We start from the raw sequence: 23,922 nt of genomic DNA on the forward strand, positions 1-23,922 counted from the left end.
TGGGTATACTGTACAGCTTAGATCTGATCCATTAACTATGAGATCACTTAGCCTCATCTATAGCACGTTGCTTTTGCTGTTTGACACAAAAGCATTATGTTGTCGTTTTCCCAAGTTGACAGCTAACTTTTAGTTAGGCTTATTTCTGTTCTGGCATGCCTTCTGGCACTGTATTAAACTGGAGTTAACTGCCCAAACATGATGGCAAGAGTGGATCATTAGGTTACTGATTGTGACAAAGACAATCCTGTTATTGCTGGTTGCCCACATCACCTCACAGATGCCCAGTTTTGGGTTGCTAGATTTGTTCTGTGCCCCATTTAGCCCAATGGTAATACACCACATATTGGATGATATCCTCAATGTACATGACACAATTTCAGTTTCACAAAGACTTCTACCAGAATCATCATGGCTGGACAACTGCAGCAGGTGCACTGGCAAGAATGAAGTCAAGTAGATTTTTCTCTTCTATTGGTTCACTTGCAATACAATTAGAGCATAGCAACTATGTCCTTTAAGACTCAATCATATAGGTGCTACCGAGTCACACTGTTGATGAAACTGAAGTCCTTCAATGGAGATACATTTTGTGCCCTGCCATCTTCAGTGTTTCCTTTAAGTGGGATTCAACATGCAGGACTGAGTCAGCAGCCAAGATGGAGGTAATGGGGAACAATAGGTGACAATCAGTAGGTTTTCTTATTCTCTAATGCCATGACATTTTGCAGGATCTGGTCTTCAACTGTGGCAACACCTTCAGTGGTCTTCTTGCCAAGGTGGTAGTATATAGCCAGGTGATGGTAGTGTGTGGCACATTGTAACAAAATATTGAACGTATGACTATTTCAGGCTGTTGGCTAAGCTGTGGGACAGTTCTTCATTTTAGCATGGAGAATTTTGGAAGGTTAATAGGACTGAGTTTTCCATGGTAATTTCCAGTGCCTAGTCGATGACAGTTGACTTATCCCATTTCATTTCTTTCCATTTTTAGGCTTTGTAGTGGTTTGATACAACTGAATGGCTCGCTTGGCTGTCTCAACTGCTGTGGGTCGATTCATATTTAGACGAAAACAGATAAAAATGACAGGTCTCCTTCCCTCAAAGGACATTACTGAAGCAGTTTGCTTTTTTAGGATAATAGACTATGGTTACATGCGCACCATGAGGTTGATTTTTTTCTCTCCAGATTTTAGTGAAATTTCGATTCAACATCTGCCATAGTGGAGCTTGATCCTATGACCCAGAATATTAGCTTGGGTTTCTAGATTACTCGTCAAGTGACATTATGTCACTGACTTCCCTCCTGATGCTCATTGTTTTCACCAATACTTCTTTTAAGCTTTTCCTTTAACAAACAAAAATACTGCAGATGTTGGGGAACCTGAAACAGACAAAATATTGAACTGAAAAAAAAACAGATTTGAATCCAATATCACCTCTCTCTCCATTGGTGCCTCTAGACCTGCTGGCTTTTCCCCAGTACTTCATTTTTATTTACTTTTCCTTAAATGCTATCTTTCTGCCCTTTAATATGTTTCTAATAAATTCAGCTTATTTCCTTCTGTATCAAATCAAGATTTTTTTTCTGTCAACCCATTGCCTTAATTAGTTAAGATGGGTCATTGTGCATTCATGTATGGAGTCAGATGACCACTTCAGCAACATACACAACAAATACATGCAACTGATTAATCTCATTTGCTTGAGTTATGTCATTGCAACAATTTATGATCATTTTACATTATAGAGATTAAAGTTTTTCAAAACTGACATTTAATCCAAAAATGATCACAATTTTCCAGAACTTGTGTTTCTGGCAGAGATGTTTATTTATATTATGAAATGATAAATTACAAACAGTACATACTTGGGTGAAACAGAATTACTACTTACTTAAAATACAAATCTTTGAAGGTGAAGTGCGTCTCCACTATGCCTGTAGTTTTCACTCTGGTCCTCAAAACATCTTGTTGAGTTGGGATGTAGCCTTGTAAGGAAATTCTATCCAAATCATTCAAATAACTAAAGAAAATGATTTACAATTGACAAATTTAGTGAAAATATACTATTAAATCTAACCCAATTAATTTTCCAAGAGATAGGCCAATGGTCACTACTTTTAATCACTACATGTAATAATTTAAGTATTGTTGACTGAAGAGTAACTGATAGAATCTAATGAGAATGGGTTAGATGAGCTAGAGCTCAAGCTCCAATTTCACACTGACTTGTCAGAGCAAATCAATGTGTTAGTTTTTGTGAAAATTACATAAATCACTTAAGGTACACACGTCTTTGATTAGAGATCCGACACCTCAAGATGCAAATTATCCATCTGGTACCGCTATGCTACTATTGTGCATCTCTAGGCTATTCATGTACTTCAACTTTTAGGAAGTGATTTTACATTTCGGTCATAAAACAATTTCATGCATAATATCTTGCAAGCTTTACCCTAGTTTTTTGGTGTAGTGACAGTTTCTAATATTTGAGCACCAGTGCATTTCTACACAAAAGTAGGTGCATGCTATTAATTTTCCATTTTGGGGAGAATGCTCAGTTGTTTGGTACAGTCAATGTAAAAATGCAGGCGGGGGGGCTGGGTTACAGGAGAAACCGTGTTAGTCAACATCTAGTTTGGATAACATTTTATGCAGTTAATGATAATGATAGTCTGGTAAGCTAATGATTATCTGGTAAGCAATCACCATGTTGATCAGGAAAAGAAAACAAAATGCATGATGCCATACCATCTTTGTCAAAGTATCATCAATCCATGAAAACAAAAGACTCACAATGACAGTGTTTTACGTAAAGCTATTTTTGATAAAAATAGATCTGTCCTGGCTGTGTCTGTTCTACTTATACGACAGTAAATAAATATCAGAACTTTTATAATTAAAATTATGATCATGTCCACCTCTGTGGCTGACTATCTTCCTTTAGGGTTGAAGATAATCAATAAAGGTTAAGTACTTGGCACAAATAAAACTCACCTGCTAGATCACCTCTGCTAATTTTATTGGTCCTATCTATATGAAGACACATTGTTAAATTGTCTTTGTTACAAGCTATAATAATGTCTTGTTCAATGTTATAAGTGTCATTAGGGGGAACAACAAAGTATTCCCCACCAACACTTATATACCCTTGGTATTCCTAATCTCTATCTCATGATTTTAAAATTCTGATTTTCCAAACCAAGATCCTTCCTCACAAACATCCTTATGTCAGCTTTTATCATGGCGATACCCCTTATTTGCCTTTCTTTTAGAAATGTTATGTAACCATAGACTATTTATTTCAAAACCTAGCGAACATGTCTCTGTGAAGGAAATTAGATATAAACCATGTAACTATTTGTGCATCAGTTCATTAATTGTTTTGAGGAAACTTTTTGCATTTAGATATGGTGAATTCACTTTTGTTGTTTACTACCGTTCGTTGCATGGACCTTAGTCAGATACACTATGACCATGAAACTTCCTGGCATAAACAGGTGTTCTTTATTTGCATTAATAAAATAACTTTGGTACTAAAAAAAATACTTACTATGATGCAGAGTCATTCAGCTGATATTCTCTGGATCTACCAAAACAAGCCTGAACACCACCATCTTGCCACAATCGTTTGATAACTCCTGCAAGTTCTGTTGTCATGATCCCTTCCTCTGTAGTTCCTGCTAGGACAAACAACTGGCGGGCATCATCCTACATACAAACAGAGTACTTTAAAGGTCATAAACTACCTTAAACAGTATGGTACTGTGCATTTAAACGAGTGAAGAAGAGGCTTTACTTTGCACAATTAACACAAATGTTTCATATATTACAACTGCCTAGAAAAATATTGTTTCTAAATTGAAATGAAGAATAGCTACAAGTCAAGAATTAAAAAATAGATTTGAAATTAAAAATTCAGCAACAGAAACTACAATAAACATAATCCAATACAACATTGCTCCAATATTTTAATGTGCCTGTTAATTCCATTACTTTTAACTTTCATTCATTTTTAATATTCAACTTCAAAATTTAAATCTGATCAAAACTTCAAAAAGGAAAAAAAAGGCCTTTAATTTTGCTATGACCTCAACCACAAAATTAATTTTGTTTTCTAAAGTCAGTGATACCCAACATTAGGCAGTAGAACATTTCTAGCAATTATAAGTACAAGAACAAAGCAGATTAATTGGGGTCTCATTCTCCCCCGTACCCTCAACACAGACATTTTTAAAAAATCTTGTCATTTCTTTAAAATGTCTGAAGAGAAATCTCAAATCATAATGCAAACTTAAAATTAAACAAATTAATTGCTCTTTAAAATAATGGCCAATCAGAAAATAGATTTTCCAACTCAACTCTGAACTGCTAATGAATAGAAATAAATATTATCTGCTGTTTCCTAAGAGTCTCTTCTACTCAACCCTCTTCTGTAAGATTTCAGCTCAACCGTAACCAAAGGATTGCATCTGTATATTTAAATATCAATGATGTGTACTCACTGCTCTTGTTGGGTCTCCAAAATCAACCTTCAAACGTCCCATGGCCCTGATTATAGCAATGATAGACTGAATTGTATTGCTATAAACCACTGCTTTATATTGTTTGCACTCCTCCTCAGAGTACCCATCCTCATGAATGATTCTACAAGGGTAAATGCAAAAAAAATTAAAGTTGATTTGCAGAACGCAAATTTGAAATAAACGCAAGTTTAGGACTAAAGACAACGCAATTAATGTGAAACCATGAACTACCACCATATAAAAACTGTCAAATGAGAAACTCAAAAGAAAATGTACTGTTAAACTTTCATTTTTTTTAAAAAAAGAATTAGCTCATCATTATTGAAGGTTCTTTTAAGTTTATCAGAAGCAAAAAAGTGCTTTCAATATCAAGAACTATTTCTAGTGAGTAATGTGAAAACATGGTTACTTTCCACAATGAGCAGCTATCTTGAGTCTCCTCACTCAATAATGTCGGCTCCAACAATATCAGCAAATATTTCCACCAAACAAAGCACTGAATTGACTTCCTTGACAACTCAGTAGTGACAGGTATAAACATGCACTGCACTGGTGAGAGTAAATGAAATTCTATTGGATCTTTCATGTAAAATCAATAATATCTACAAGGATTTCATCTGTAGCTAGAAATTATGAAGTAGCTGGTCTCTGAAAAGATCCTAATCCCAATCAAAGTAACCTCCCTCTCTCAAGGAGCAGCTTTTTGATCAAAGTTGAAGAGGTTGACATTGTCATTCAATAGTTAAACCCAAAGTTTCTTTCAAGTACCAAACTAGGTTTTCAAATATCAAACTTGTTGCAACTTTAGGGGACAGCATTTACAACGGAAAGATGCACTTTGCTCAATCAAATCTAGTTACTTATCAATGCCTTTTAAACCAAGAGAAATGGCCAAGATGTTGGTCCAGAAATCTAATTACACACACAAAAGCAGGCAAAACCAGTTAACAGGATCAGAAACAAATAAGATTTTATGGATTATTGTGTATCTTTGTTGATAGTAACTACACTGGTCATCAAATCTGAAAGTCTTCTTGAAGCTTGGAGGAGTAATTTTTTTTCAGCTTATCAACAGTGATAAGTAAAAAGCTAATTTCAAATTTTGTTAAGGGTCACCTTGTATTGATGTCTGATGACGTCTGTGAGGCCAAAAGGCAATACATTAACACTGCAATCAGTGTCCCTTACCCTTTATACACAATGAGCAACTTACAATTACAACTATTAAAAATTGATTAGTAGCATGAAACGTTACAAATAATAAACAGATGTTACTGTATTCTGTTAAGTTTACGCATTGAGAATAATGCATCTGTGCACATTGTGTAACTAGATTCAATACCACTCTCTTCCAGTTTGAGATATGAAAAAATGTAGAGAACACGAAGCTTCCTAATATAACATGAAGGAAAGCATTAGGCATAGCTGACTGAAGTTACTACAGTTCTACTTAATCTAAATATACACTGTACTATTCATACTGGTATTTCAAAGATCTACACTGAAGTGTGCACTTGATTTTAAAACTTTTGAAACATAAAATTCAATAAATTATCAAAGATGTATAAACTGTTTCAGACTCACTTCATTTGTTTTACAATCGTACTTTTCCCAGATTCTCCTGCACCTGCAAAAGAAAAATATAACTGTCACATCTAAGCACCTCCACATAACCTTACATTGCAACAAACATACTTAATAGTCACAACTAAACATACAACCCTGACTATTGTGCAATATTAACCACAAATGTGAAAACTATTTCCAAATATTGTATTCCTACTGGTTCTATGAACATGCTGGGAATCTATCAAAAGCAGAAACAGTGGAAGCAATTAACAGTTTAAAAAAATCAAATATCAATATAACATTAGTGGTGCACGCAACATGCAAAATCAAGAAACAATATTTAAATACATAGCATTTGACATGTATTTGAATGTTGGTTGATCAAAGACATGTAACTGTCAATGAAAAGTCATACTTTGCCTCAAAGCTGTTGTAGCCTGTGATACATAGTATATTGTTGTAACTAATATAGAAAACAGAATAAAGGGCACCGGTTATTTCTTACAGGCTTGTGCTTTGGGAAGTGTTTCAGCTAACAGGACATTTGGGATGCTTGGACAAGGCAAGTACACCTCAACTACAATGACGGACATTAATGAGTAGCATGAGTATCAAACTGGAACTGTCATTTAAATTAAATCATACAATATCAAATAAGGTAAAGAAAGCTAAATCATGATCGAAAAGGAAGGCTGGATAAAGAGCAACGAATGACATATCAAAAGCTCCAATTATAATATAAAGGAATGCACTCAACACTTCAGTTAGCTTTCAGCGACAGAGAAATGTAGTAACTTGGCCATAACTGAGGAGTTATAAGTAGCTCAAAGACTGGCGTGAGAGAAAAGGGCACAAATTCAGGGGACCTTGGCACAAGTACTGGGGAAGGAGGAAGCTGTTCTGATGGGATAGACTTCACCTGAATCATGCTGAGACCAGAGTCCTGACAAACAGCAAAGGGCTTTAAACTAAATAATGGGGGAACAAATTTAGTTGCATGGAAAATAATGAAAAAGGTGGGGAGGACTCAGCAGAGGTTTTTAAAGATCCCAAAACAAGTAATAAGACAGATTATGGAAAGAGTTCAGAGATATACAAATGAATTGCTTATTTTGGTTCACATCTGCATTTTTTCAGAATTTTCTGGTTTTATCCTAGACTACTCTCTCAGGACACAAGAGGTCCCAAGACATTATTTGATTTTAAAAAAGGAGAGTTCATCCTAGTGACCGACATCACAATTATCCCCTCCTTCAAAACTCCTTAAAAATATTATCAGGATATTTTTGTGCTGTTTGTGGAACTTTGCTTTGTCATGCAAATATAGCAGCAAAATTTATACAGTCAGTAAACATCTAAAGTATTGCTTTGGCTTTAGGAACAGCTGATTGATGAAGTTGCCTTTCTCTTAAAATATACAACCTTGACCAAACATTTGGCCAATACTTCAATATCTCTTTACACAGTTGGCTGTCAAATTTTGTTTGATAATGCTCAGAAGTATGTTGGGACATGTTATTGCTACAAAAGCACTACATTGTTGTACTTTCTTGAGGTATAGTCAGAACCAACAATTGCTAGTCAATGCTGCATCATTTACATTACCAGTTTGTTACACATTTCAGCTATTGTTAATTGCAAAATGACATCTAATAGGCAGAATATCTAGGCTGTCCCGACATTGTTGGCAAAACTGGAAAACAATCACAGCCTTACCAGTCCTACTGAGCCTGTAACCTGCTCTATTACTATGTCAAATCCCAAAGTCTATAACTACATTCTGTGTACTGTAACTTTTTCACCTTCAAAACTTGGGGCTGTAAACATTAATTTTCAGAACTCACTGACCAGCCCATGTATGTATTTATTTTTGTTGTTATACTCCAGGCATAGAATTCATGTTCCTATGGGCAGTTTCTGAAGATTAATGCATGAAATAAAAATTGTCACCAACCCACTTCCACAGCTCACAATGCTGCCTGTTAACAAATTGCAAAGCTGTTTTGCAAAATCGAAACAGAATTGGATCCAAAACAAACATTTGTCTCAGTTTTCATAATAAACAATTACCTTGTTTGTTTCATTCCCAACTGATTATGTTACCATATTTTAGACCATTTCCATATATGAGACCTAAATCTCAATCTTCCAAAAGTTCTTTTCATTAGCCTTGAATCTAGGTAGAGTTCAAAATTCTTTCCATGATGATAATCTTATTTATCTGGTTAATGAAATTGCAACTGCACCATAAATCCATGGTAAGCAACACGCGATCTCATTTCAAGTTTAGACAAAAACAAACAACTTATTTCACTACGTTAACAGAATCTGGCCCAAATGGAGTGGGAGCAGCTACTTGCAAGAAAATCTACAGGGCACTGGGAGTCATTCAAAAAGTACACATTCCTGTATAGGTAATGGGGAGGAAATGGAGAAAAAAGCTTATGAGCAACACCAAAGACTAAAAACAACAATAGCCACGGAATAGAAGAAAGAATACAGGGGGTTACCTTTTTAAAAAGTTAGCAGAGTAATGAGGGGTTATGAATAAAGGAACATTGGTGGTAAAATAAAGAATAATCTAAAGGACTCTAACAAGTATGTCAGAGGCAAGATGATAATCAGGGACAGTACAGTCCATTAGTTCTGTGTGTGAGTGAAACTGGAAAACACAAGTGAGCTTTTAAATGATTATCATGTGCCTGAATTCACTATTGACAAGAATTATTTAGGTATAAAAATCAGGGAGGGCAACTGTGATAAAGCAGAACAAATTAACATTGAAGGGACGACTCATTAGTGAGCTTAAAATTGGATAAATCCTCAGTCTCAGATGAGGATGTATCCTGGGCTGTTGTGAGAGGGTAACATTAGAAATTACAGAGGCCTAAACCATCATTTAAAATCCACTCTGAACACTGGAGAGGTGTTAAGGATTGGAAGAGTCATGTGGTATAGTATTCAAGGAAAATAGGGACAAAGAAGGAAACTATAGGTCAGCAAGTCTAATATCAGTAGTAAGGAATTTTCTTGAAACACTTGAGGGACAGAATTTATCGTCACTTGGAGAGACAAGGAAAATCAGCATGGTTTTGTCAGAGGAGATCACGCTTAAATTTCATTGAATTTTCATTAGGTGGTGACTGAGTATGTGGTTGAAGGTACTGCAGTTGACATAGACTTCAAGATTTTTGACAAGGAGTCACATGGGAGGGTGGTCAAGAAAGTAAAATACCTTTTGATCCAGGGTTATTTTGTAAATTGGATCCAAAATTGGCTTAGGTGAGGGTGCTGGTTATAAGTTGCTTGCGTTACTAGAAACTGGTGTACTGTGGCAAAACACAGGATTTGGTACTGGGTCCCTTGCTGTTTGCAGCATACGTTAATAATTTGAACACAAATATAGGGGGCTTGATTGGTAAGTTTGCAGATGACAAAAAAGTGGTCATATGGTAAATAGCAAGAAGGAAAGTTGTAGAATACAGGAAGTTAGAGAAAATCTGGTCAGATAGGCAGAACGATGGCAGATGGAGCTTAATCCTGAAAAGTATGAAATAATGCATTTGGTAAGACTAACTAGGCAATAATAAAAGCAATGAGGATTAGGGGACCCTCAGTTTTCACATACCTAGATTCTTGAAGGCAACAGTACAGGTGGACAGGATATTTGTGGTGGCATACTAGATACTTATCTTTTACTAGTCTAGGCAATTTAAAATTTGTAGAGTTATAATGGAGCTGTAAAGGCCACATTGAATACTGGATGCAATTCTAGTCACACTATTGGAAGGACATGATTGCACTGGAGATTTCCATAAATGTTGCCCAGACAGCATTTCGCTTATGAAGAGACACTAGATAGGTGAGGGTTTACGTTACAATAGAGAGGTCAATAAATAATCAAGGGCTAGACAGGGTTTTTGGGAATAAACTTTTCCTTTTAGTAGAAGGGTCAATTAGCAGGGATATAGATTTAAGCTAACATGCAGATGGTCTCGAGGAATTAAGGAGAACTTTTTATTACCATAGATGTTGTGGGTATTTAGAATTCAACTGCCTGATAGAGTTGTAGAGGCAGGAACCATTATAAAATGTCAGAAGTTGTTAGATGTATACTTCAAATGCCATAGCATACAAAGCTGTGGGATGAGTGCTGGGAAATGAAGGGGAAGCAGATTCAACATTTTGGGTCCAGTGACCCTTCTTTACTTAAGGGATGCAAAAAATTGACTCTGCTTTCTCCCTGCAGATGATACCAGACCTGAGCTTCTCCAGCAATTTCTAATTATTTTTTAGATTCCCATCATCCATGGTTCTTTGTTTTTTGCCATAAAATAGAATGAGAGTAGATAGGTGCACGTTGACTAGTGGACAGGAATGTCTGGAGGACAGTTGCAGTACTCTGTTATAAGTTAAATAATTTATATGTTCCAAGGGTTAGAAGCTGGTCAAGTTAGTCATACTGCACCCAAGAGATTTAGCAAATCTCAAAACTTTGTCGGACAAATGCTAGCTGTGAACACAGTAAACGTTGCCGCCACACCACCACCACCATCTTCACTCAGGCCAAATCACTGATATCTCCCACAGATGAAGTCACAACGAACAAATAATAAAGCACAACTCCTTGTTATCAAGATTTATCAAAACATTTTAACAGTTATTTTGCAACTGTCTGAAGCTACTTTTACATTGCAGTAAGACCTGATTTAGTAGTGCTGACTCCTGATACTTTGGTCTTGCAAAGCTAGCTGTAACATGAACGTAAATTAGATTAGATTACATTACAGTGTGGAAACAGACCCTTCGGCCCAACAAGTCCACACCGACCCGCCGAAGCGTAACCCAGCCATACCCCTACATTTACCCCTTACCTAACACTACGGGCAATTTAGCATAGCCAATTCACCTGACTTGCACATCTTTGGACTGTGGGAGGAAACCGGAGCACCCGGAGGAAACCCACGCAGACACAGGGAGAAAGTGCAAACTCCACACAGTCAGTCTTAAATCTTAAATAACAGGAAAAAATTTTAATTGGGTATTAGTAGATCATACTAAATTATTTTCAGACTATAGCTGGCAGAATGAGACAGAACTCAGGAGTTAATATTACTGTCACAGATACTATCACATATGACTTGTAACAAGCTCTATAAAAATGGCTTCCAACTGGAATTGACTTTAAAGGCAGGAGACAGTGTAATGACGGAAGGTTGTTTTTTGTACGGGAGACCTGTTACCAGCCACATTCCACGGGGATTGATGCTAGTTCTACTTTTGTTTGTCATTTATATAAATGATTTAGATAAGAATATAGAAGGCATATAGGTTTGCAAATGACACCAAAATTGATGGTATAGTAGTCTGTGAAGGTTATCTAAGATTATCAAAGGATCTTGATCAAATAGGTCAATGGACTGAACAGTGACAGACAAAGTTTAATTTGGATAAATGCAAGGCATTGCATTTTGGTAAAACAAAGCAGGGCAGGACCTATACATTTAAAAAGTAGAGTCCTGGGCAGCATTATAGAACGGAGAGACCTAGGGGTACAGGTACATAATTCTTTAAAGTTTGCATACAGACAGGATGGTTAAGGCAGCATTTAACATGCTTGTCTACATTGTTCAGACCTATGAGTACAGGAGTTGGGATGACATGTTGAGATTGTACAGGATATTGGTGAAGCCTGTTCTGGAGTACTGAACCCAGTTCTGGCTGCCCTGTTATAGGAAGGATATTATTAAGCTGGAAAAGGATCAGAAAAGACTTACTGGATGTTGCCAGGAATATAAGATTTGAGTTATAAAGAGGCTGGGAGCAGTGTAGGAGGTTGAGGGGTGAGCTTATAGAGGTTTATTAAATCATGAAGGGTATAGATAAGTTGGATGGCAGGAGTCTTTTCCTCAGGTAGGGGATTTAAAGAGTAGGGGGCACATTTTTAAAGTAAGAGAAAGATTAAAAAAACAGGAGGGGCAACTCTTTTTGACAGTGTTTCATGCATGGAATGAACTTCCTGAAGAGGTGGTGGATACAGTTGCAATAGTTAAAAGACATCGAGTAAGTACATGAATAAGAAATGTTTAGAGGGATGTGGGCCAAGTGCAGGCAGGTGGGACTAGATTAGTTTGGGGTTATAGTCAGTGTGGACTGCTTGAGCCAGAGGGTCTGCTTCCATGCTATATGACTCTACAGCTCATGAACTGTATAGTTGTTCATCCATCAGTCAGTTTAACTTATAAGTTTGGAAAAGAATTTGGTTTATTACCACATAGATTATTAGCACATTGAGCCTGTAAAAATATTATGACATTCAGCATTTCACTCATTACCTTCCTCAGTAACTTGCTGAGCAGACAAATTCATTCATCTCTAAAGGTAATGGATAATTGGGCGCTGCGGGTCCCAGAGCTTCCCCATTAATATTTGGAATGCAATACCAAATTAACAATTGTTGAGGGGTCAGTATAACTTTCTAATATGATTTGCATTTCAATGCGGATATACTTAAGTTTTGAATCCAGATTATTAAATATCTGAAGGGAGTTTTAGTTACCAGCAGTGATACCACATAACAAAAATGTATTTCAGTGTCCAAAGTTGGAAAGTTAAACCAATAATATAGAAAGTAATCATTGGAAGGCTGCCTCATGTCATACAATTTTGGAGCTTTAATTCCACAAAAACTGGAGGGAAGGCTAGAAAGATGACTTCAGAATTTAAAAATCATGCCCTGCAATAACATAATAAGCTTCCAACTATTTGATAAGTATCAGCTGATATGGAGGTAGTCACCCTCTCTAAGATACCTACCAATGGCAATTATAAAGTAACATTTACATGTGAATCCTTTGCTAAGATGTTTCCCAGCCTGGAAGCTTTAGCGCAGATGAGCAACATTTTCCCACCTGTGATGTGGTCTCTCCAACTGACCGTTGTGATGAAACCACATCCAATTAGTCCTAATAGCACCCATTTTTATCTATTCACTCACGGAACATTTTTATCTATTCACTCACTATCCATCCATTGCACTTCAAAAAGTATGCCTCTTGTACTATTGCAGATTGTGAAGGTACCCCAAAAGTTGCTTGTTAGGGAGTGAACTGCATGTTTCTGTACACTTTCAGTTTTCTTGCAGGAAATCAGCAGTTACGCGGTTAAACGTACATTTCACAAATAACTTAAGTATTTATGACTTGGATTCTAACCATGATACTGCCAAACACTATCCTGGCTGAGGCAAGCTAATTCAACACAGACAGAATAAAATTCACTGATTGGATATACTGCCGAATGAAATTAGTTTTCCCTCATGAGCTTATCATCAGACAACTAATCACAATAATATGCAACATATTAGGGGAATCAAACTTGATATTTAGAGTAAACATCTACTCTCAATCAACTCTCATACAGAGACAAAACCATTCCCATCATTAATCAGCAAACCATATTAAAAAGCAACTAGGTAAAAATACAGGTATGTGTAATTTTCCACTAAACATGTTTGATACATTTTTACAAAAGCCTATTCTCCTGACTATTATCTGGTAAAATACACTCCTTAAAGTATTTCATTTTGCATTTAGGGCTGCCCAAACTGAACTTTTATATTGTTACTTCAAGTCCAGCCCATATTATAGCTCACCGGAATAGTGTTGTGTAACTAGAGAACCAAAAGTGCTAGCCTCAAAAGTGGGTGGTTACATAGATGTAAGCACTTTCACAATGCGTCACATATTTAAGTTTTTTTACATAGAATATGGAGCAGAGACACATTGATGTGTCAGTCAAAAATCAGACAGCTTACAAAGAATTAATTTCCACCTGTTTATGTTGGGCAAGGGGACATGAAAAAATAAATAAATAAATAAATACTTTGTTTCTATTGGGAAATTTATTCCTCAGCATATGAACTTGCCTGTGTGATTGATCATTGCACTTTCGGACAGTAGAAAGGAGAACAATCTAAACATGTTGCAATCACCGAATGGAAGCCTTGTATATACAGTGGCTTAAAATGGTTGTAAACAGTGAAACAGGTTGTAACATATTTTTACATTGAAACACTAGCTTTTTGCTATGATCTAAAAAGTAGGATCAGTAAGCTGATGCTGTTTTCAACATACCAATAACAAAAAGTGAACAAAGAATGCAAAATAAATATGATTAAGCAGAGACGATATTACATTGGACAGCAGAGTCTATTTATAACAGTCTCTGCAATTTAATCTTTCAGCAAGGCCATTTCAGTAAGGAAATTTGGTCACAAAAAGTATTGGTGCAACACTCAGCATTCTATCCTAAACCTTCATAATCAGTACTTAACCTGAAAGAAAGGTAAAACCTACATAATTAATTTCCTTTGCCAATTCAAAATAGTAAGACAAGCTAGGTTTCAGAATACAGTAGTAGCACTAGAATTCTCAGGCATTAATGACATCTTTGGCAAAGTTTAATTTTATTCAAAAGGTCAACATGTTACAAAGATTAAATCAACGGAAGCTAGTTATTTTAATCAAAAATTTAAATATTGTTGGAAAGAGAGAGTTGCTGCCAACCTTGTGTATCCTGGGAAGCACAGAATTTCCAACTGCTTTTTCTATGGTAATGTCCTAGCCAGAATCAATTTACCAACAGAGTTGATAAAATGTGGCGCTGGAAAAAGCACAGCAGATCAAGCAAGAGAGCAGGAGGAGAAAGAGAGTTGATGTTTTGGGCTTAATCCTTCATTAGCAATCTTTCTTCATGTAGAATATTGTGATAATTTGAAATTTGATGAAAAATTTCAGTGATGTCTCTCTCTTTCAGCAATATTCAAAAGTTTCAAGTAACCAGTGTGCCCTTAGTGATAAACCAGTCAGACTCCTACAACATTTCTAAACAGAGGGGACTAATAACAAATATTTACACCGTGGCACCTTGAAAATCAGAAAATGACAGTACAGATGGTGACTATTTGGCCATCATGTCTGAGCAAACCTCACTTTCTGACTCTTGGTCTATAGCCCTCTTGATCACATCTTTCTAAGTACATTTCGAAACATTTTTTCCAGTGCTCCCATGTTTTCAGGCAGTGAACTCCAGACATCTGTTAACTTCTGGGTGAAAATATTACTTAACTCCTTCTCTCCCCACCCTGCTCCGTCTGATCCTTCTGACAATGAATTTAAATTCTTGTCAATTAATTTAAATCTGTCTCCTAGTTACTAAGCAAAATATGCTCTTTCTTTTCACTCCATGCATGTCCAAAGTATTATACGCCTCAAATTAATTTTCCCTTCTGACACTTCTGCTCCAAAGGACCAGCTCATCCAAGCTTTTCTGTGCCACTTCTAGAAATATGCTCATAAATATCCTACTGTATCCTCTCTAGTATGATCATACCTCTCCAGTAATGCAGTGAGCAGAGCTGCAGTAGTCAAGCTTTAGCCCAAGTTGTGTTTTAGACCGTTCGACAGTAGCGCCCCCACTTTATGAATCATAGACTCCTTATACTGTGGAAACAGGCCCACTGGCCCCACAAATCTACACCGACCCTCTGAAGAGTAGCCCACAGAGATGGATTCCCCTACCCTATTATCCTATATTTCCCCCTGACTAATGCACCTCACCCACACATCTCCGAACACTGTGGGCAGTTTAGCATGGCCAATTCACCTAGCCTGCACAATTTTGGATTGTTTGAGGAAACCGGAGCACCCAGAGGAAATCCATGCAGACACAGCGACAGCGTGCAAACTCCACACAGACAGTTGCCAGAGGTTGGAATGCCGCAGCTAATAAAGTGCTTTCTTATCTTTTTGAACTAAAGCTAACATGAATCTGAATTGGAGATGCCAGTGTTGGACTGAGGTGTACAAAGTTAAAAATCACACCACCAGGTGATAGTCCAACAGGTTTAATTGGAATGAATCTGTGGATATACTGATTCCTCTGCTCCTCTACAATTCCCCTTATTGTGCCATTTACTTCTTGTGTATTGCCTTGTCTTAGTTTACTTCTCCAAATACAGACTTCAAATTTGACCAAATTGATTTAAAATTGCAACTTTCTTCCAGTTGTGTGCAGCCAAGTGATATCCTCCTGGAGAATGTAATTCTTTGCCTCTTTCACTATTAAACGCATGGGCAATTTTTATATCTGCGACTATCATTATAAGCATTAAGACTACATAGATGTACACAAGGATCCAAAATGTCAGACCCCATGCTGAGTCCTAAGTGTATTGCATTCATTCAAATCCACATAATCCAACCGTTGTCTGCAACTCTACAATACATAATGGGACCCATTACATGAAAAACATATGGGTAGATAGGAGAAATAAACATCTGCTCAGCCAAACCTAAAGATGATAAATAACTTGAGGCAGGCATAGCCCAATCATGAAGAGAGTCTGTAGTAAGAGCTACTAAGAACTGTAGGTGCTGAAGAGTCAGAGTAGATAAAGAGCGGAGCTGGAAAAAGCACAGCAGGTCAAGCAGCAGAGTAGAAGGGAACTCGACGTTTTGGGTTGGAATCTTTCATCTGAACAGGGCAGGGGTCTGAAAAATAAATAGAGGGAGGGGTGGGATGGCGAAAGGTGGATGTCGATAGGAGGTCCTGCGATTGGTTAGTAGGAAGGGTTGGTGTGGATAGGTGGGAAGGAAGAGAGACAGCTAGGGTCAGGTTAAGGGAGTAGGGTGGAGAGGGAGGGCTGGGCCTGGGGTGACATGGGGTTTGGGGAGATTTGTAAGCTGATGTATTCTCAACTAAGGGCATATGGTTGTAAGCTCCCGAGACGGAAGAGGTATTCTTCCTCCAGTCTCTAGTCAAAACATAAATTGTCCTCTTTTTCATGCCAGCAGATCTGCATATTTCTAAAATATTTTAGAACTTGTGGTTTTGCTATAACATATCTTCTTTACTGCTCAGGTGCCACTTGAAAATTCTTTTTAGAAAAATTAGTTCGTATGCAATTATGCACAATTAGCTTTTGAGCAAATCTTGCAACAAAATTACTCAAACAATTGCAAACTTGACTTCATGAGTTTAACACACACTGTCTAGATGGTAGTGGACCCTATGTCACACAGTGTTAACGTTCACATTGTACACTAAGGAGTGCTTAGTTGAGATCAAATCTACTGTACTTGCACTTGGAACAGCAGAGTGCATTAGGTGAAAAATTATCCAAATCCACATACTGACATGAGATCATCCTCCACAACCTGTGACACTCACCTACAACAAATATTAATTTGAAAGATTCTTGCTACCACCAGACGGCCATTTCAAATCTTGAAGTCACGGACTGATGTCGTGAAGGCTACTGAGGTATTTTAACTTTTGCATTTGAGTAGCCCATAACAACAAATTTGAAAATAAAACTTTTATGTAGAATCCTTATTGGTCAAGAAGAGTGGCCATTCTCTGTTAAAAGGATAGTTAGATTTTAACATCCCCAGCTTCTACCACAGCAAAAGATTTTTACTTTCACCTACTTTGCTAGACACCATTTCAGTGGGTCCTCAGCAATGAGAAAATATCCCAAGACAATGTTTCACCCCCACCCACTAACAGTGATGTAATTTCAACTAACTTTGGGTGGGAATCAATTCTGTGGTATTCAATTGAGGCCAAGGACAAAAATCTTCTAGACTTGTCATCTGGATGATCAGATGGAACTTCAACTGTTTTGCCTCCTTACCCCTCAAGTTACGATGCATATCAAAATCAAAAATTAAGAGCTATCTATAAATGGTTCTAGAAACAGAAATGGTTAGGCAATTTTTATTTTAGTCACAAAGCATCATACATTAGGACTGGTTCAAACATGTCACACAAAAACCAACGCTAGTTGCTGCTTCCAGTTTTTAAAATAGCTCTGTTACTCCAACTCCTAATTTAAAATTTTCTCAGCAAGACATCCACTTAAGTCAGTGCCCTGACCCATGAATTTCCTTGTTACTGAAACTTACTAATTTTATCCAGTTTTTAAAATTTCATCTATACTTCTAATGTTAACTGGCAAAGACTGCCAAGTTGGGTAGGTAACAGTGGCACCTATAATTTGCAGCTGGACCTGGACCTGGCCTACTTGCGGAGCGTTTCAGAGAACACCTCTGGGACACCCGGACCATCCAACCCAACCATCCTATGGCTCAACACTTCAACTCCCCCTCCCACTCCCACTCCACCAAGGATATGCAGGTCTTTGGACTCCTCCATCGCCAGACCACAACAACACGACGGTTGGAGGAAGAGCGCCTCATCTTCTGCCTAGGAGCCCTCCAATCACAAGGGATGAACTCGGATTTCACCAGTTGCCTCATTTCCCCTCCACCCACCTTGTCTCAGTCAAATCCATCGAACTCAGCACCGCCTTCCTAATCTGCAATCTTCTTCCTGACCTCTCCGCCCCCACCCCAGTCTGACCTATCACCCTCACCTCGACCTTTTTCCACCTATCGCATTTCCAACGCCCCTCCCCTAAGTCCCTCCTCCCTACCTTTTATCTTAGCCTGCTGGACACTTTCCTCATTCCTGAAGAAGGGCTCATGCCCGAAACGTCAATTCTCCTGTCCCCTGGATGCTGCCTGACTTGCTGCGCTGTTCCAGCAACACATTTTCAGCTCTGATCTCCAGCATCTGCAGACCTCACTTTCTCCTGGTCTCAAAGAGCATAACAACTGGAGGAGTAAACCATCAGGCTCATCTAACCTATTCTACCATTCAGTAAAATCATGGCTGAGTTTTTTGTGGACACAGCTCCAGCCCCCTTCACTCACTGTAACCCTTAATTCCTTTGCTGTTCAAAAACCATCTTTGCCTTAAAACATTCAATGAGGTAGCCTCAACTGCTTCACTAAGCATGGAATTCCACAGATTCACAACCCTTTAGGTGAAGTTCTTCCTAACTCAGCCTCAAAATAAGGAGGCACCAGATTTTGGACCATACCTCCAGTTCTAGTTTCATCCAACAGTGGAAACAAAGTCTCTGCTTCTATTTTATCGATTTCCTTGATAATATGCTTCTGTAACATCTCCCCTCACTCTTCTAAATTCCAAGGAGTATAGCCCCAGTCTACTCAATCTTTCCTCATAAGCCAACCTTTTTAATTCTGGAATCAACGCAGTGAACTTTTCTCTGCACCCCCTCCAGTGCCAGTACATCCTTTCTCAAGTAAGACGACCAAAACTGTACCCTGTACTCCAGGCGTGGCCTCACCAATACCCTATACAACTGCAGCATAACCTCCCTATTTTTAAACTCCATCCTCTAGCAATGAAGGACAACATTCCATTTGTCTCAGTACGGTGGGATGGAAGCTTATGTATTCAGTGGGCTTACAAGGGTTAAGTTAAATCTTAGAATTCTTGCTTGTGATATTAAACAAACACACTAACATCCACCCAAATGCCCTTGAAACATATTCCAGCCACAGCATTGCCTAACCACATTTTATAGTCGTTGCCAGCTCACATCCCTGAAATCACAAGTCTGCAACATATTGGCACTTCCCCAATCAGCAACCATTAAAACTTCCTCACCAGCCAATCTCCCACACCAGGGTGGAAGTACCATCCCAAGACAGCGGGTGGGTAAATGACCTGACCACAGATAGTGGATGAGTAATATCAGCCATCCCCAACCATACATCAAGGTTGGTGAATTATCTCAACCCCATCTCAGTGGGCAAGGAATAAATAATCCCACTCCCTGCAGACCCTCACCTCAGGAGGGTGGGCAAAACCCCCTGCAGACCCTCGCCTCAGGAGGGTGGGCAAAACCCCCTGTAGACCCTCGCCTCAGGAGGGTGGGCAAAACCCCCTGCAGACCCTCGCCTCAGGAGGGTGGGCAAAACCCCCTGCAGACCCTCGCAGCTACGGGTTCACATCCAAATCAAATCTCAAAGCCCAAAGCCAAACCATATATGCCTTGCCCTTCTTCTAAAAACTCCAATCCTTTCTTTTGCCAGGGTTGGCTGTTGGGCTGAGGTTTAAAGAGTCAAAGCCAGCCCCTGGTGACCCCAGTGAAACCTACAGCTATACAATTGTTAAAAATCGCTTTGCTGTTGCCGTCAGTGCCGTTCTTTGACAATGATTGATTACCCAGCAGCAGAAGTTTGACCTCCCGGGATGACTTCTCGCCGTCTTCCTTCAGGTTGCGGTCGATCATTTTGCTCCTGGCCATCGCCGCCTTGTCCTCGGCGCTCATGGTGCAGCCCATCTCGGCAGCCGGACAGGGGACCCGGAATCCGGGGCCGAAAGGAGGGAAGAAGGAGGAGGAGGAGACTTTAGGAAAATCTCCTCAACACCGGGGGGGGGGGGGAAGGCCGCGGAAAAAAAAGCACAAACTCCCTTCGCAGACGGTGAGGGAATTTATATATTTCCTTTCTTCTTTGACAAAGGTTAATTCGTTCACAGAGACGGAAAGAAATGTGTGCGTAAACGCTCCGAAAAGGGAGAAGATCAAATGAAAGTAAAGTTTTAACCAGGGACCGTTAACAATTCAAAAGCCACGATCGCTCGAGGGCGGCCGGCGCGAGCCGCGACGGTTAGACTGAGAAACCGGAAACCCGCCCAACCGGAAACCGTCGCCGCACCAAGCACGGCGGGAGTTGTAGTTCGCTTGCCGGTACACCTGGGCGCAAGCCACAGGAAGACCGCCGCCACTTAAGGCATCATGGGAGTTGTAGTTCAGCTGCTGACACTCCTAGGTACAAGCAGTGGGAGGGTAGAGATGTGGTTGGCAGTATTAGAAGAACAGCTCGTGCCTTTCTTTAGTTCCTATTCTCCCTGCTGCTCAAGGAGGATACTTGAACGAAAGGAGAACAAAGGGAGCCTTGCAAAGCCTCCCTGAAGGCTTCCCTCAAGAAATGTCTAGCTATCACCATTGTTAACAGCTAACCCGAGAATGCAACTTTTTAAAAAAAGGGTTTTGTGATTTACACATGAAAGAAGTGAAACTATCACTGTATTCTAACAGATGAAAGGCTTAACAGATAATCAATTTTTCAATGTATAATTTCAGTTATAGCAAAAATTTACAGTGTGATGTAAGTTCTGTGTTAGGATTGAGCCTTCCACTATCACCTGATGAAGGAGCGTCGCTCCAAAAGCTAGTGTGCTTCCAATTAAACCTGTTGGACTATAACCTGGTGTTGTGTGATTTTTAACTCAAGAAATGCAACATAGATTTCAGAAGAAACTGACCTGGAGGGATGTCCTGTGTGGAGGTGTACAATGTTTGAGAACACCTGTTATCAAGAGGACGTGCAGAAAATGAACTGGAGAAAGGATTACTCACATTCTAAGGCCTGGGACCATTTTCACCTACCTGCCAAATGTATGGTTGGAAAAGTGACTTTAGCATCAGTCTCATCATTACAGAAGGATCAACAGAACTCATGACAAGTGATATGGAATTTCGAAGGTCGAAAATCATATTCAATAGTGAGTGATTGCCAACAGTGAGGTATGAGAGAATTTAAAGTTCTCCTACCCCCACAAAGAGTCATCTGAGGGCAAACATTCCTGAAGAAGGGCTAATGCCCGAAACGTCGATTCTCCTGTTCCCTAGATGCTGCCTGACCTGCTGCGCTTCTCCAGCAACACATTTCCATCTCTGATCTCCAGCATCTGCAGACCTCATTTTCTCTTCAAACATTTTATGTCCATCTTTCTATATATAGTTAAAAGTCATGCAACACCAGGTTATAGTCCAACAGGTTTACTTGGAAGCACTAGCTTTTGGAGCTCTGCTCCTTCCTTAGGTGGACAACCAGCTGATGAAGAAGTAGTGCTTCCAAATAAGCCTGTTGGACTATAACCTGGTGTTGTATGATTTTTAACTTTGTACACCCCCAGTCCAACACCAGCACCTCCAAATCATCTTTCTATAGAGACATATTACCCCCTTCCCTTCTATATTTGTTTGAGGAGGTGTAGAACTTTGTTCAAAAGAAAGAAATGTTGCTGAAGTGTTGCTTCTTACACTTAGCGGGACGATTGTAAGAAAGCCAAATTTCAAATGACCCAACAGTTTGGACTATGCATTTGGCTTTCCTGCTTTTGTCCTGATGCAAGTTGGAAAACTTTGGCATTCACCAAGATTTTGTTTGTTCCTGGGATGTGAGGGTCAGGGACAAGGCAATTCACTGCCCATTTCCCTGGAACAAGTGGTGTTGAATCACCAATTCTAATATTGCTTTATGATGGACATAATTTAATATATCAGTTTACATACTGTTAGGAAGATGCTTCTTTATTTTACGTTAAAAGCCTTTAGACTTTGTTGTTCATTGGATGTCTAATTTATTTTTTAATAGTCACAAAAACGTACTCGGGATTTATTTTTAAAGGCACTTCATGAAAGAGCCTCTAATCAGGTATAAACTTAAAAACTTGAGTGGTAACCATGGAGAAAGTCACAAATAACGTTCAACCCTAACCTTAGCCAATATCAAACCATAAGCAGTTTTCCAACATGAGTGAATTTTCATTTCTTTTGTTCAATTTTTCATGTGATCTGGATGTCACCGACAAGGCCAGCATTTGTTGTCCATCCCTGATAGCCCGTGAACTGTGTGGCTTTCTAGGTCAGTTCAGGGGGCAGTTAAGCATTAACTATATTGCTGCGAGTTTGGAGTCACCTGTAAGGATGGCAGATTTCCTTCTCTAAAGGGTGTTAGTGACCCGATGGGATTTTATGACAATTAATGGTAGCAACTAACTTTCAACTCCAGAATCATTAATTGCATTTATATTCCACTAGTTTGGGAAACTTTCTGGTTGTAATGTTTATTTCCACATTGGTCAGCAAATGAAAACCAACAAAAAACACATCTTTTAGCAAACTTCTCCAAACTCCATTTTAGTCACACTTCAACATTATTTTAAGAAGTTTGAAAAAAGGCACTTTTGAAACCCAAACCACCACAGATCATAGTATTACCACTACATTGACTTGCAGAGTTAACAACTTGAATATATAAAACATCATAAAATGAGAGGCTTGCATTTATGTAATATCTTTCATGTAACCAGGATGTCTTCAAATATTTTATTGTCACTTAAGCACTTTTGAAGTTTTGTCACTTCAAAGTGACAAAGAAACACAGCGATCAATTTCTTTACCAGTCAGGAGTAGGTTGGGGCGCAGATGTTGAGCTGTAGCAATTAAAATAAATTGCAATTTACATATTTTCCTAATGGAATCTCTATGTAATGTGAAAAATAAAATGTAACTGCGATGTGCATATTTTGTCTGCATCATGTGACTTTTTATCATATTGTGTGTCAACAGTTTCCATTCTAAACTTTTAAGTATGCATTTATCATGGGAAGTGCGTATGTACTGTTTCACTCTGATTGTGACATCTGACTGCCACGTTCCAATAATTCTTTCAAATTGCTTTCGAAAAAAGCTTTCACATTTTCTATGCCTACTATGTGTCAAGCACTCAACTTTCAAAATTCCTCCATCAAGAGGTCAATCAAAATTTTAAATAAGCTTTTCCAATATAATGCATAAACTTAGCAAATGAATAATCCTTTATGCTTTTCAATGTCAGTTAAAAGTTCTATGTGAACACTTTGGCTATGATAGGCTGCATTAGTGATTCTCATTGCAGAAATTTGGATGTTGGTGGGGGTGGTGGTGCAGTAGCAAGGTGGAGGTGGGAACTGGGTGCTGGATGGGAGCATGGGCAAGATGTGGCAGAGACTTCAAAGTGTTGAAGCAGACTTCCGACCCGGTGAATAATGAAGCCCTGTTTCACCTTCGAGACTGCTCACACTGTCATCAATGTCTCCTGGAATATATCCAGCCA

General features: G+C 38.7%; 1 protein-coding gene across 1 annotated transcript in view; it reads right to left on the minus strand.

The window, feature by feature from the left end:
* The window catches only part of LOC122563056 (guanine nucleotide-binding protein G(i) subunit alpha-3), a 33,499-nt gene extending 12,846 nt beyond the window's left edge, over positions 1-20,653 (minus strand). The window contains exons 1-5 of the mRNA XM_043716407.2: positions 20,201-20,653; positions 6,113-6,155; positions 4,508-4,649; positions 3,556-3,713; positions 1,897-2,025 (exon numbers count right to left, since the gene is read on the minus strand). Coding sequence (XP_043572342.1) covers positions 1,897-2,025; positions 3,556-3,713; positions 4,508-4,649; positions 6,113-6,155; positions 20,201-20,318 — 590 coding nt within the window. The 5' untranslated portion in view covers positions 20,319-20,653. The remainder of the gene's footprint in view (positions 1-1,896; positions 2,026-3,555; positions 3,714-4,507; positions 4,650-6,112; positions 6,156-20,200) is intronic.
* Between the last annotated feature and the right edge of the window lie 3,269 nt (positions 20,654-23,922).

The sequence above is a fragment of the Chiloscyllium plagiosum genome, unplaced genomic scaffold, assembly GCF_037043375.1.
Source record: "Chiloscyllium plagiosum isolate Xiang-an unplaced genomic scaffold, Cpla_swu_hap1 HiC_scaffold_26, whole genome shotgun sequence".
Taxonomy (NCBI): Eukaryota; Metazoa; Chordata; class Chondrichthyes; order Orectolobiformes; family Hemiscylliidae; genus Chiloscyllium; species Chiloscyllium plagiosum.